Raw genomic sequence first — 15,338 nt, 5'->3', positions numbered from 1 at the left:
GTAGGCTGTGTCCCTACACTGTAGCATAAAGTGAAGGCCCCTGGTTTTCTTCTTTTGTCTTGAATAATGCTTATGTTGGGAAAGTTGGTCTTGTCTCTCTTTCTTCAGCTCTTTCTCACACCATTTATGGCATAACATATTCCTCCTTCCCAGGTGTTCCTACATCTGAAATTTCTTAGCAAGTGAAAAAGTTGTCTCTTTGACGTATTTCTTTTCTTTAAGACATTTCGGCAGCAGCATTTTCTAACATTTGGGTAGTGCAAATGCTTAAGTGACCTACTTTTAACGGAAAGGTTGGTGTTTCAAATATACTCAGAGGCACCTCAGGAAAAAGGCCTGGTGATGTGCTTTTGAAAGGTCCCAGCCTTGAAAACTCTATGGAGAAGTTCTATTCTGCAAAAGTTGGGGTCACTATGAGTCAGCATTGACTCAACAGCAATTGGTTTAAAGGAGCCCTGGTGGCACAGTGGTTAAGAGCTCAGCTGCTAACCAAAATGTTGGCAGTTTGAATCTACCACTGCTACTTGGAAACCCTCTGGGGTAGTTCTACTCTGTCATATAAGATCGCTATGAGTCAGAGTCAACTCTGCGGCAATGGGTGTCATTTGGTTTTGGTGGCACAAGTAATTTGCATTTGACTGCTAAACCAAAGATCATCATTTGAAATCGACTTAGCAGTACCATGGAAGACAAAGCTTGGGTGATCTGCTTCCACTAAAATTATAGCAAAAAAAAAGCTATGCAATAGTTCTACCCTGTAACATATGAAGACACCATGAGTTGGAATTGACTCGACAGCAACTAACAACAACCCTTTTGTATCTAGCTCTTATGGGGATCAGTTGGTTTTGAAGAAGTTTAGCATGTAGGTAGGTTAGAAAACAAATTCTGAAGAGGTTTGTCAGTAAGGAATAATGAGGGCAAGTTATCTGTCAGAAGACCAAGTATTACCTTTATTCTTGAATAACGGTCCCTCGCTTCTGCTAGAAATTGAAATGTTAATCAAAAGCTGTGTTGGATCCACACACTCAGGAATCCTACCCCTCACAAAGTCACCTGTGGACTGTTTAAACTTCACTTAAAAAATGGAACATATCGGGCACTAGAGGTGCCTCGAAAATAATCCACAACTAATCTTTTGGGTCTGTGTTTTCCCACTTATTTCAAACACTAATGAAATGAGCCAGAGTTTTTCCACCCCCTACTTTATGCTAAAGTACATTGACACAGCCTAAGTTTTATGCTATCCTTCTACAGGTTTGTTTTCAGGCTAAAAGTGCCACCATGGAAGATGGTCTCTTGTGACTTTGAGGACACTGAAGCTGAGTTATTTCTAAACCTGTGAATTGTACCTGTATCCTAAGCCCTTGACATTCCCTAAGTGACTCACCTAAGAGTTCTGAAAAGTATTCCTCTCCCGTGATCCAACTCCTTTTACTTTGTGGTGTACCCAGGTATTCAGAAATGGTGAGCAGAAATTTCAACTTATAGCATCTGAGAGCTTCCCAGTTCATCAGTACTCTGAGATGAGCACAAAGCCTATTGTTAGCCGCATCCTTCAGAAATGATCCAGCTATGGAAGAAGACGGCCTTAAATGCTTAAGAACCTCCCCATAATATTTAAGAAAGAATTTGAGAGCACAATGTACAACAAAGAAGGGGCAATTAAAACCAAGTGAGATGTAAATAACCACCCTCCTTGGTGATAGAAGGGAGACCAAGCTTGTTAATTGGTCCCTTGCTTAGGCTCCAAGATCTTCCTTCAGGGTGTTAATCTCTTGAGACATTTTGATATCAAGGAAACTTCCTTTCTGATTATGCCTTTATTGCCAAGGAAGAGTCATGGGGCTAATATATAGGTCATTTCCAACCCTGTTATTTGTGAAATAAATTTTGTCACCACAGCATAGGTACATTCACCAGAGATTTGTTTTGGAAAGACACCAGGAAGAAGCAAACACCCAGCAACTGTGAATCAGACTTTCTGCAGTATATGGAGTCTCCATTTGGAAGCAAGTTGTTAATTTTCAGTGGGAATACATGGACTGGATCATATTTGGGAAATCTTACCAATACTTCCAATACTTAGAGTAGGAAAAAAGAAACTAAACACCACTCTTCTTCTCTCCCATGGGTCCATCAGATTGGGTTAAGTAACAGTGTAGGAGATGGAGAGGGAGAAGAGAAAATGAACATATGAAGAGGGTTGGAGATAAGGGGAAAAAAAAAAGTTGGGAAAAATGTGTACGACACTTAGAAGAGGTAAATAGCATTCAATGTTCTCAAAACACAAAATGAGGTAACCTTCTGCCTCCCTCCATCCCACCTCTCTATCTTCTCTCACATTTGTTCAAGAGGAATTTTTTATTCGTGGCCCCAAGGCACTAAAGGGAATGAAGCCCATGTCATGTTGTTTTCAAGCTCTGTTTTTTTCTTTGAGAAAATACCTTGAAACTAAACAGAAGGATTTCAAAGGGAGGCTCGAGAAGACTAAGTAAAGTATTTTAACGATATTTGCAAAGACCTGGAGTTAGAAGGGCAGGACACACTCAGTATTTCTCAACCTAAAAGAACCAAGGAAAAAATTCAAGCCTTGTGTTGGAATATTAAAGAGTTTACTGGGAAAATATGGAACAATGCAAGAACGATCAAGAGAAGATGGAAAGAATCCACAGAGCTACAATACCAAAAAGAACTGGTCGACATTCAAACATTTCAGGAGGTAGCATATGATATAGAACAGATGGTCTCGAAGGAAGAAATTGAGCTGCACTGAAGGCATTGGTGAAAAACAAGTCTCCAGTAATTGAAAAAGAACCAATTGAGATGTGTCAACAAAAAGATGCAGCACCGGAGGTGCTCACTTGTCTATGCCAAGAAATATGGAAGACAGCTGCCTGGCCAAGAGACTGGAAGAGAGCCATATTTCTGCCCATTCCAAAGAAAAGTGATCCAACAGGATGTGGAAATTATCAAACGATGTCATTAATATCACACACAAGTAAAGTTATGCTGAAAATCATTAAAAAGTGTTTCCAGCACTATACTCATAGGGAACTGCCAGAAATTCAGGCTGATTCAAAAGAGGATGTTGAATGAGTGATGTCATTGCTGATGTCTGATGGATCATGGCTAAAATAGGAGACTATCAGAAGTTTACCTGTGTTTTATTGACTATGCAAAGACATTCAACTGTGGGGATTAGAACAAATTCTGCATAACATTTCGAAGAATGAGAATTCCAGTGCACTTAACTGTGCTCGTGAGGAACCTGTACATAGACCAAGAGGCAGCTGTTCGAACAGAACAAGGGAATACCTCATGGTTTAAAGTCAGGAAAGGTGTGTGTCAGGGTTGTATCCTTTCACCATACTTATTCAGTCTGTATGGTCAGCAAATAATCTAGGAAGCTGGACTGCATGAAGAACACATCAGAATTGGAGGAAGACTCATTAGCAAACTACAATTTTGTTTGCTGAAAGTGAGGAGGACTTGAAGCACTTACTGACAAGGATTAAAAACTACAGGCTTCAATATGGACTGAACCACAACATAAATGAAAAAAAAATTCACAGCTGGATCAATAAACATTATGATAAATGCAGAAAATATTCAAGTTGTCAATGACTTCATTTTACTTGGATCCACAATCAATGCCCATGGAAGTGGCAGTCAAGAAACCAAACAAGAGAGGTGGCACCAACACGTCTACAGACAGAAATACCATACTGTCCCTCTGCAGCAAAGACCCAAAAACCTAAGTAAAACAGATATAAATGTCAATCCTGAAATCCTAAGTACCAAACGAGGGAATAAAGAATCCAGCACCGAATAGTGTAAAAACTGACAGAGAACAGAGAACCAGGAGAGCTATGGAGTGGGGGTCCATTCCAGCTAAAGTGGCTGGATTTGCCATCTCGGGCTGCATTTGCCAAAGAACTCAGACAGGGAGTATGGAAATGCAAGTTGATGGAGCTCCCAATAGGAGACAGAGCATCCAGTAACCAAGAATACACATTTTCTTACCCCCTATAGTTTTGTTTTTTTTTTTTTTTTACATTTCTTCCTTCTAAGCAGACCCCACTGCTTGCCAACCAGCCATGGCTGTTGAACTAGCTAACTGCTTCTGTGGTCTGCCCTGCTCCCACCAGCCAGTCCCACCAGCCCTATTGTTTTGTTAGTTTGTTTTGGTTTGTATTTGTTTACTTTATACATACATATATATATATATATTTTTTTTTTTACTTTTTTTGGTTGCTTCTCTAACACTATGTGCCATCCCCTCCCCTTCTAAACAGGCTGTGATTTTTTTTGGTTTGTTTGCTTTGTTCTTTTTGTTGTTGTTGCTGTTTACTTGTGTGTGTGTGTGTGTGTGTTTTTTTTTAATATTTGGGAAGGGGGCTTTTTTTGCTACTTTTTTCTCTCTCCCTTCCTTCCTTCTCTTTCTTCCACCCAGCTGGCCCTGTGTACCATCCCTTCTCCTTCTCAATGGCCTGTGATTTTTTGGTTCATTTGCTTTATTCTTTTTCTGGCTGTTTGCTTTTGACAGGGTTTTTCTGGCCTTCTGTGTTGCTTCTCTCTCTTCCTTCTTTCCTTACCTTTCTCCCAACCAGCTAGTCCAGCATGCCGTCCCCTTCCCTTCTTGACAGGTTGTGATTTTTTGGTGCTTGCTTTGCTCTTTTTTTTTTTTTTTCTTTCTCTCTCTCTGTCTCTCTCCTATCGTTCCTCTCCTTTCTTCAGCCCACCCAGTCTTGTGAATCAGCCCCACCCCTCCTGGAGGGGCCATGCTGCACAACTTGGCTGGAGAGTCAATGCGTTCAGCTCCCCCGGGTCTGCACAGCCAACATCGACTGGCTCCCTTAGGGCCATTTTATTTATTGTTTGGTTGGTTGCTTTTTTTTTTAATCTTTTTTGTTCCATTTGTTGTTGTTGTTATTTTGATCCAATTGCTTCTGCTCTCCCTCTCCCTTCCTTCCTTTCTTCTGTCCCATCATCCAGCCCGGTGCAACACCATCCCCAAATTCTTGGTGGGCTGTACTGTACTGCTCAGCTAGAGAGCCTCTGGCACACGGCTTCCCCAGATCTGCACTGACCCCATAAGCCACCTTCCTCAGCACCATATTTTATATTTTTCTGTATCTTTCCCCTTCTCCCTCCCACCTAGGCCCTTCACTGCCTCTGCCCCTTCTTGACAGGCTCTGCTATGCCCCCTGCTGAGAGAGAGAGCTGGTCACCACCACCTCATTATTCCACCTCAACCCCAACGGACTGCACACCCACCACTATAAATCTTTGTTGTTCTTTTTGTTTTTTGATTTGATTGCTTGATTGTTGGTTTCTTCTCTTGCTTTCTTCTCTTTCATGTCCTTTCTCCCAACTGTCTAGCCCTATGTGCCACGAATGTTGCTTCTTGACAGGGCAAGCCACAACGCTTGGCTAGAGAATCACCAGCACAAGGGCTCCCTGCATCAGCCCCACCCACACTGACTGAATTCTACTTCACTGCCATTTTATTACTTTTTTCTTTTTATTTTTTCACTTCATTTTGCCTTTTTTGCTTTTGTTTCTCTCTTCTTTCTCTTCTTTCACCCACCCACTTACCTCTACAGATCACATCCTCTCCTTTAACTTCTGCTTATCTGCACCATGTGCCAAGTGCCACACCCCCTGAATGGTACCGACACAGTACCCAGGACTCAGCCCTGCACTGCCCCCAGCACCACCCCATCACCCCCAGTTCATACACCAAACTACCATCCCCATGGTTTCACCTCCACTGGATCCACCCTGCTGTGACATAGCTGAGCAACTGGCCCTACTCACTTGGACCAGGTGGTGAAAACTATCGTGCCCACAGGTGAGCAAGAAAAAACACACACACAGACCACTTGCACAGATATGATCAAATAAAACAAAAAAACAGGATAAGAATCAAATCTACAATCGGTAAATGAAGAAAATAATTCCTGAATGTCCTGAAGACAGCAAATGATGCCAAGACATATTTCAAAAATGGGAGAAGATGGCTCCAGAAAGTGACCAAAATAAAACATCAGATGACCTTCTACTGGAAGAAAAGGCACTGGAACTACCTGATAGGGAATTCAGAACTCTAATATTCAGGGTTTTTCCATAGATGAAGGAAAATGTAGACAGAGATAAGGAAAAAAACAGACAACATCATGGAAAAGACAGACAAAACAATAGGAGAATCAGGAATACAATATAGGAATAATACGTGACAATAAATAAAAAACTAAAAATCATACCAACACAGCCATTAGACCTAAAAGATAATCAACAAAATTTCAGAAATGGACAGTGCAATAGTAGGCTTTGGGAGCAAATTTGAAACAATGGAAGACACAAGATCAGGAAAATTGAAGACAAATTCATGGATACCACGTTGTTTCAGGAAAAAATCAGAGAAAGAATGAAGAAAAATGAAAAAATGTGAGAACTATGCAGAATACAATCAAAAGCAAAAATTTGCAAGTGATCAGAGTTCCAGAAAAGGGGGAGAAAACAGAAAGCAAAGAGAGGATCATTGAAGATTTGCTAACAGAATACTTGACTAATATTGCGAAAGATGAAAAGCCAGCTATCCAAGAAGCTCAACAAACCCCATGTAGGATAGATAGCTCAAATGAAAAACACCAAGCATACCATAATCACACTCCCTAAAACCAAAGACAAAGAAAAAATCCTGAGAGCAGCTCAGAAAAAATGAAAAGTCACATACAAAGAGGAAACAGTAAAACTAAGCTCTGATTATTTGGCAGAAACCATGCAGGGAGAAGGCAATGGATGACATATATAAATCCTTGAAAGAAAAAAACCGCCAACCAAGAATGATATACCCTGCAAAACTCTAACTCAAATATGATGGAAAAAATAAGACTTCTCCAGATAAACGGGAACTAAGGGAATGTGTAAAAACCAAAACAAACTTAACAAGAATTAGTAAAGGCAGCCCTTCTTTTAGAGAACTAACAACATCAAACAACAACCTGAAACTAGCATGTAAGATACTATCAGCTAGATACCAACGTAGACAATAAACACTCAAGAATAAAACAAAACTAAAAGACTTATGACAGGGAATCAGAGAGGTCAATCTGTAAATGACAACAGCATCAGATCAATTAAAAAGGGAATAAATAAATGGTGTAGGTATAGAACTTCCAAATGGAGGGGCAGTCAAGGCATTACCAAGTAGTGAAAGACTGGTGTAAACGTAGGAAGATGGGGTAAATTTCACAGTAAACGCAACGAAAGTTAACAAATCTACTCACCAAAAGAAAGAAGAAAAACATAAAGACGCCATAAATACAAAATCTACAAAAATGAAACACACACACACACACGAAAATCCAAAAACAAAATGAATTCAGCACAGGAGACTAGAGAAACAAATAAAATGTGAGAACCACAACAACAACAAAAAAAAACACTACAAAATGACAGCAATGAACTAACACCTATCAATAATCACATTGAATGTAAATGGCTTAAATGCACCTATAAAGACACAGTGACTGAATGGATAAAAAAAAAAGGACCCAACAATATGCTGTCTACAGGAGACATGCCTTAGAAACAAAGACACAAATTTATTTAAAATGAAAGGATGGAAAAACATATATAAAGCAAACAGATACCAAAAAGGAGCAAGAATGGCAATACTAATCTCAAATAACACAGATTTTAAAACAAAATCTGCCATAAAAGACAAAGAAGGGCATTATCTAATGATTAAAGGGACAATACATCATGAAGACATAATCATAATATTTACACACCCAATGACAGGGCTCCAAAATACATAAACTCTAACAACACTGAAAAGAGAAACTGATACTTCCACATTAGTAGGAGACTTCAACACACTACTCTCAGTAAAGGACAGAATGTCTAGAAAGAAATTCAAAAAAGATACAGAAGATCTAAAGGCCACAATCAAACAACTTGACCTGATAGATATAACACTCCACCCAACAGCTGCAAAGTACACATTCTTTTCTAATGCACATGTAACGTTCTCCAGAGTAGATCACATCTTAAGCTGCAAAGTAATCACCAATGAGATCCAAAACATTGAGATAATAAAAGACATCTTCTCTGATGACAACACCCTAAAAGTAGTAATTAATAACAGCAAGAAGAAGGAAAAAAAATCAAATACATGCAAACTGAATAATCCCCTGCTTAAAAACCATTGGGTAATAGAAAAAATCAAAGATGGAATTAAAAAATTCCTAGAAACAAACAAGAATGAAAACACATCTTACAGAAACCTTTGGGACACTGCAAAGACACAGCTCAGAAGTCAATTTATAGGAATAAATGCACACATCAAAAAAGAAGAAAGGGACAAAATCAGAACATTAGCTACACAACCGGATCAAATAGAAAAAGAACAGCAAAAGAAGCCAACAGCCACGAAAAGAAAGGAAATAATAAACATCAGAGATGAAATAAAGAATAGAAAAACAATAGAAAAGATCAACAAAACCAAAAGACGATTCTTTGAAAAGATCAACGAAATCGACAAACCACTGGCCAAATTGATAAAAGAAAAAACAGGAGAGGACAAAAATAAGAAATGAGATGGATGATATCACAAGAGGCCCAACTGAAATAAAAGGATCATAAAAGAATGCTATGAAAAATAGTACTCCAACACATTTGAAAACCTAGAGGAAAAGGACAAATTTCTAGAAAAACACTACCTACCCAAACTAAAACAAACTGAAGTTGAAAATTTGGACAAACAAATAACAAGAGAAGAGATTGAAAAGGTAATTAAAAAAAAAAAACTCCCCCCCCAAAAAAGCCCTTTCCCAGATGGAGAATTCTACCAAACATTCAGAGAAGAATTTACACCAGTACTACTCAAACTATTTCAGAACTTAGAAAAGGAAGGAACGTTTTTGAATTTGTTCTATGAAACCAGCATAACCCTTATATTAAGACCAGCAAAGACATCTCAAAAAATGAAAATTAAAGACCAATATCTCTCATGAATGTAGATGCAAAAATTCTCAACAAAATTTTAGCCAACAGAATTCAACATTATGTCAAAAAATAATACACCAGGGCAAAGTGGAATTCATACCAGGTGTGCAAGGATGGTTCAACATTAGAAAATCAAACAATGTAATCGACCACATAAATAAAATTAAAGAATCCCATGATCATTTCAATTGACGCAAAAAAGGCATTTGACAATGTCCAACACCCATTCCTCAAAAAACTCTCAATAAAATAGGTACAGAAGGGAAATTTCTCAACAAAACAAAGGACAAATATACAAAACCAAGAGCCAACATCATTCTTAATGGAGAGAAGCTGAAATCATTCCCCTTGAGAACAGGAACAAGACACAAGGATGCCCTTTATCACCACTCCTACTTAACAATGTGCTGGAAGTTCTAGCTAGAGCAGTAAGACAAGAAAAAGAAATGAAGGGCATCCAAACTGATAAGGAAGAAGTAAAACTGTCCCTATGTGAGGATGAAATGACACTGTAAATGCAATACCCAAAAGACTCCACAAGAAAACTACTGGAACTAGTAGAAAGACTTAGCAGAATAGCAGGATACAAGATAAACACACAAAAAATCAGTCAAATTCCTATACACCAAAGAAAAAAAGAAGAATGAAAAGGAAATCAGGAAAACAATACCATTTATAATAGCCCCTAAAAAAAATAAAACTCTTAGGAATAAATCTAACCAGAGATGTAAAAGACCTATACAAAGGAAAGTATAAAACACTACTTCGAGAAACCAAACAAGACCCACATAAATGGAAAAATGTAATATGATCATGGATAGGTAGATCAACATTGTGAAATATCAATTCTACCCAAAACAATCTACAAATACAAAGCAAACATGATGTCCATGTGCAAAAAAATGAAATAGGATACATGCCTCACATCATACACAAAAACTAATTCATAATAGATCAAAGACCTAAATATAAAACCCAAAACTATAAAGGTCATAGACGAAAAAATAGGATAAACACTAGAGGCCCTAATACATGGTGTTAACAGGATACAAAGCATAACTAACAATACACAAACATCAGAAAATAAGCTCGATAACTGAGATCTTCTAAAAATTATATACTTACGCTCATCAAAAGATTTCGCCAAAAGAGGAAAAGGGAAACTACAAGCTGGGAAAAAAATCTGGGTACAACAAATCCAACAAAGGCCTAATCTCTAAAACCTACAGGAAAATCCAACATGTCTACAACAAAAAGACAAATAATCCAATTAAAAATTGGGCAAAGGATATGAACAGACGCTTCACCAAGAAGACATTCAAGCAGCTCACAAATACATGAGGAAATGCTCCTGGTCATTAACCATTAGAGAAATGCAAATTAAAACTAAAACACATACCATTTCATTCCAACAAGGCTAGCATTAATCCAATAAACACAAAATAATAAATGTTGGACGGGTTGTGGAAAGACGGAACACTTACAAGAGTTGGTGGGAATGTATGGTAAAACCACTTTGGAAATAGATTTGGCACTTCCTTAAAAAAGCTGCAAATAGAAGTACCATATGATCCAGCAATCCCACTCATTGGAATATACCCTAGAGAAATGAAAACTGGCACACCAGTAGATATATACACACTCATGTTCATTGCAGCACTGTTCTCAAGAGCAAAAAGATGGAAACAATCTAGGTGCCCATCAACAGATGAATGGATAAACAAATTATGGTATATTTGCACAACCGAACACTACACAACAATATAGAGCAAAAATAAATCCGGAAAACGTCTTACAACATGGACGAAACTGGAAGACATTATGCTGACTGAAATTAGTTGCAAAAGACAAATATTGTATGAGACCACTATTATAAGGACTGAAGAAAAGGTTTAAACATGGAAGGGAACATCCATTGATGGTTATGACGGCGGGGAGGGAGGGAGAGTGGTATTCACTAACTAGATCCTAAGAAAAAACTGAACCCTTTGTAATCTAGTCAATTCCGACTAATAGCAACCCTACTGGACAGAATAGAACTGCCCCATTCGGTTTCCAAGGAGTGCCTGGTGAATTTGAACTGCTGACTTTTAGTTAGCAGCCCTAGCTCTTAACCACTATGCCTCCAAGGTTAATAGACAAGAATTATTTTAGGTGAAGGGAAGGACAACACACAGAACAGGGGAAGTCAGCACAACTGGACTAAATCAAAAGCTAAGAAGTTTCCTGAACACAAGCAAACACTTTGAAGGACAGAGTAGCAGTGGTGGGGTTCTGGGCACCATGGTTTCAGGAGACATCTAGGTCAATTGGCATAAACAAAGTTTATTAAGAAAATGTTCTGCATTCCACTTTGGTGAGTGGTGTCTAGGGCCTTAAAAGCTAGCAAGCAGCCATTTAAGATGAATCAATTGGTCTCAACCCACCTGGAGCAAAGGAAAATGAAGAACACCAAAGACACAAGGAAAATAGGGCTCAAAAGACAGAAAGGCCCACATAAATCAGAAATTCCATCATCCTGAGGCCAGAAGAACTAGATGGTGCTCAGCTATGACTAAGACAGCCCTGACAGGGAACACGACAGAGAGTCACTGACAGAGCAGGAGAAAAATGTGGTGCAGAACTCAAATTCTCTTAAAAAGACCAGACTTAATGGTCTGAATGAGACTGGAGGGACCCCGGAAGACATGGCACCTAGACTCTCTGTTAGACCAAAACTAAAACCATTCTGGAAACCAGCTCTTCAGAAGAAGATAAGGCTGGACTAGAAGACATAAAATGATACTCATAAAGAGTTGCTGCTTAGCTCAAGTACGTACATGAGACTAAATGGGCAGCTCCTGTCTGGAGGAGAGATGAGAGGGCAGGAACAGACAGGAGCTGGTTGAATGGACACAGGAAACCTGGGTGAAAAGGAGGAGTATACTGTCGCACTATAGTGAGAGCAACTAGGGTGTTATAAATTTTTGTATGAGAAACTAACTTGAACTGTAAACTTTCACCGAAAGCACAATAAACTAAATAAATAAATAAAAATTATTTTTAATTTTACTTATATTTAATTTTTTAATATTTAATTTTATGCATTATTAATATTGTTTTGTTTTATTGTTATTATTTAACATATAAATGTTGAAAAATTAATAATAAATAATAGAAATGAAGAAAATTTGTGAAGGAAAGAGCATGGATGTCATGGATCCTTGCCATTTCTGTACATATAGTATCTACCAACACTTCTCTCAAAGCACAATCACCTTTTAGGCTTTTATCTACCTGTGTTCTAATAATGGAAACTGGCTTTTTAAACTTTATATAACATCACTGGGTTAGATTACTTCTTGATGGCAGCTAAGCCTGATGGCCCCAAGAAATAAGGAAGGAAAGTTGTTACTTCTTGCTGTCTAGTTATTCCTGTGACATGCAAAATGCCACTTACACATTTTCACCTCCATCTACCTTATACGGTAATGATACCTGCCCAAATATTATTCTGACTGACATAAAGCTACTACTCTCTTTATAAGCCTCTTGAGGGCCTCTTTGATCTCCTTGTTCCTCAGACAATATATCAGAGGGTTTAAAATGGGAATGATGATGACATAAAACATTGATAGCACCTTGTCCTGCGTCATGAACTGAGTAGACTTGGGACATAAGTACACAGAGAGAGTTGTGCCATAATACAGTGCCACAGCTGCCAGGTGGGAGGCACAGGTATTGAAGGCCTTGGCACGACCTTTGCCTGAGGATATTTTCAGGATGGAAATTGCAATGAAACCATAGGCTAAGAGGATAACAAGCAAAGAACCAAGTCCAACAACAATAGCTACCACGAGAAGGGTCATTTGGGCGATGAAGGGATTGGAGCAAGACAAGGAAATAACCTGAGGTAAGTCACAGAAGAAATGTTGAATGACATTTGGCCCACAGTAGTAAAGTTGAAAGCAAGAGATTGTTTGAGACAAACTGCTAAGAAAACCACTCACATAGGCCCCAGCAACCATCTTCCCACAGAGGTCAGGTACCATGCTAGCTGAGTATTGTAATGGGTTGCCGATGGCCACATATTGGTCATAGGCCATGGTGGCCAGTAGGCAGGACTCAGCCAGAGCCATCCAGGCTGCAACAAAATACTGAGTGGCACAGGCAATGAAGGAAATCATTTTTTCATTTTTTAGGAAGTCTGAAAGCATCCTTGGGCTGATGGAAGAAGAATAGCAGACATCTATAAATGACAGGAAACAGAGAAAAAAGTACATGGTTGTGTGCAGGCAGAAGTCCATTCTAATTAGGAAGATGAGACCCAGATTCCAGAGAAGGGTAACAAGGTAGATCCCTAGGAATATTGGAAAGAGGATGAGCTGTAGCTCCTTTTCATCTGAGAGTCCCAGAAGAACAAACACGGCCACAGAGGTGTGGTTCCATTCCATCCCATGGACCTGCTCGATGTCATCTGCTGAAGAAAAGATGAGAGAAGGAAATAGCTTTATTCCCAAAAAAGAACATATCATTTGTTTAGTCGTGCATCAGAATAATTTTACACCATTAAAATATCAATGTTGAGTGTAATCTCCTTTCCTATACAATCATCAACCTTAACTGAAAAATCTTCTTGGCTATATGTCATCATTTTTTCTTTGGGGACAAAAGGCATTCAGTGGGCATCACTAGTCCATTTTCTCCTAAAATGTCTTCATTTCATGTTTTCCCATGGCAGATTTTCCAAATTATGAGACTTGGAGATAGGCCAGATAAGGGAAATAGTGCAATTTCTTTATATGGCTAAACAGAAAAAATTTACTGGACATTGCTCTGCATTAACTTAATGATTGGAGAAGCTCCTGAATATTCACAAAAAGGATCCTGGGTAGGTACTCTTTAAAATATCCTTGAGAACTGGCCTTTCATTAATCTGTAATGAGGCACTTTGACAATTCTGGAATACCCTTTTTGCTTTTATGATACCTGGAGAGATGTAAGAGTCATGTAGCAGGATGGTGAGAAGAGTAAATCAGAAGCAACAGGAGCTTGGAAATGGATGTGACATAACCAAATTCGTGACTCTAGGAAGCCGCCTATGAAATGAAGTTATACAAGGTTCACAGAGCTGAGAAACTCCCTTTCCTCAAATCAGAAATACTTCAGAGTTTGATTTTCTAGCACAGGGACTATTGATTGTCTTAGTGTCCTTTAAAAATCTGTGGAAACTCAGGTTCCTCTCTCCAGCAAAATACAACTACTTACCACCTTTACTTGGAGAATTTTGGAATTTGCAATCACTCTGAAGTCTATTTGTGGTTCCCAGTTCAGAGACTTCTCCTACAGGGAAACTACTTGAGCTTTTGTAAGATTCATGCTTAGACAATAGGCATGAGGATTGGAAACTCTGGGAAAGACTTAGGAATTTTTTTTTCCTCTCCTTCACATTGGAGTCAGTCCAGAGAAACACAGAAGCAAGTCTTCAAACAAATGGTAACTAACCTAAAGAATATTTTTGCATCAAGATCTACAGGTCTCCTTCAAGAAGTTATAACTGTTGCTTTCTCTACAGTATCACTAAAACACCCCCCCAAGAAAAACATATTTTTATTCAGATCAACCTAAATTAGAAGGAAAATTATGAATTATTTTAAATATAGGAAACAACTGTCAAATGTAGCCTGGGAGTTGTGTATAAGGGTAGTGAAATAAATCGATCACAAAAGGACAAATATTCTATGAGACCACTACTATATAAATTCATGAAAAGGTTTACATACAAAAAGAAACAATCTTTGATGATTTTGAGGGAGGAGAGGGGTGGATTGGAAAAACACTTAATAGACAATAGATAAGTGGAAACTTTGGTGTAGGGTAAGACAGTGCACTATATTGGGAAAGCCAGCACAACCTGTACAAGGCAAGGTCATGGATGCTCCATGCTCCATAGACACATCCAAATTCCCTGAGGGACCAAATTGCTAGGCTTTGGGCTGTGAGGAACATGATCTCGGGGAACATCTAGCTCAATTGGCATAACATAGCTTATAAAGAATATGTTCTACATTCTACTTTGGAAAGTAGTGTCTAGGGTCTTAAAAGCCCGTGAGCAGCCATCTAGGATACTCCACTGGTCTCACCCCTTTGAGACCAAGGAAGAATGAAGAAAACTAAAGACAGAAGGGAAAGATTAGTCCAAAGGACTAATGGACCACATCTACCACGCCCTCCACCAGACGGAGTCCAGAACAATGAGATGGTACCCAGCTACCACCACTGACTGCTCCGACAGGGATCACAGTAGAGAGTTCCAGACAGAGCTAGAGAAAAATGTAGAA

At 38.8% G+C, this 15,338-nt stretch overlaps 1 protein-coding gene across 1 annotated transcript; it reads right to left on the bottom strand.

The window, feature by feature from the left end:
• Window positions 1-12,223: 12,223 nt before the first annotated feature.
• Window positions 12,224-13,451, bottom strand: LOC100672004 (olfactory receptor 5A1-like). The gene has a single exon (XM_003422765.3). It carries the CDS (start codon window positions 13,449-13,451, stop codon window positions 12,507-12,509), a length of 945 nt encoding a protein of 314 aa, XP_003422813.1. The 3' UTR covers window positions 12,224-12,506.
• Between the last annotated feature and the right edge of the window lie 1,887 nt (window positions 13,452-15,338).

This window comes from Loxodonta africana, chromosome 7, assembly GCF_030014295.1.
Source record: "Loxodonta africana isolate mLoxAfr1 chromosome 7, mLoxAfr1.hap2, whole genome shotgun sequence".
Lineage (NCBI taxonomy): Eukaryota > Metazoa > Chordata > Mammalia > Proboscidea > Elephantidae > Loxodonta > Loxodonta africana.
The sequence above is the reverse complement of the archived record's forward strand: the minus strand, read 5'-3'. Positions and strand labels throughout refer to the sequence as shown.

Excerpts from the sequence above, each read along its gene's own strand:
- LOC100672004 (XM_003422765.3), bottom strand. The coding sequence starts at position 13,451 with ATGGAATGGAACCACACCTCTGTGGCCGTGTTTGTTCTTCTGGGACTC.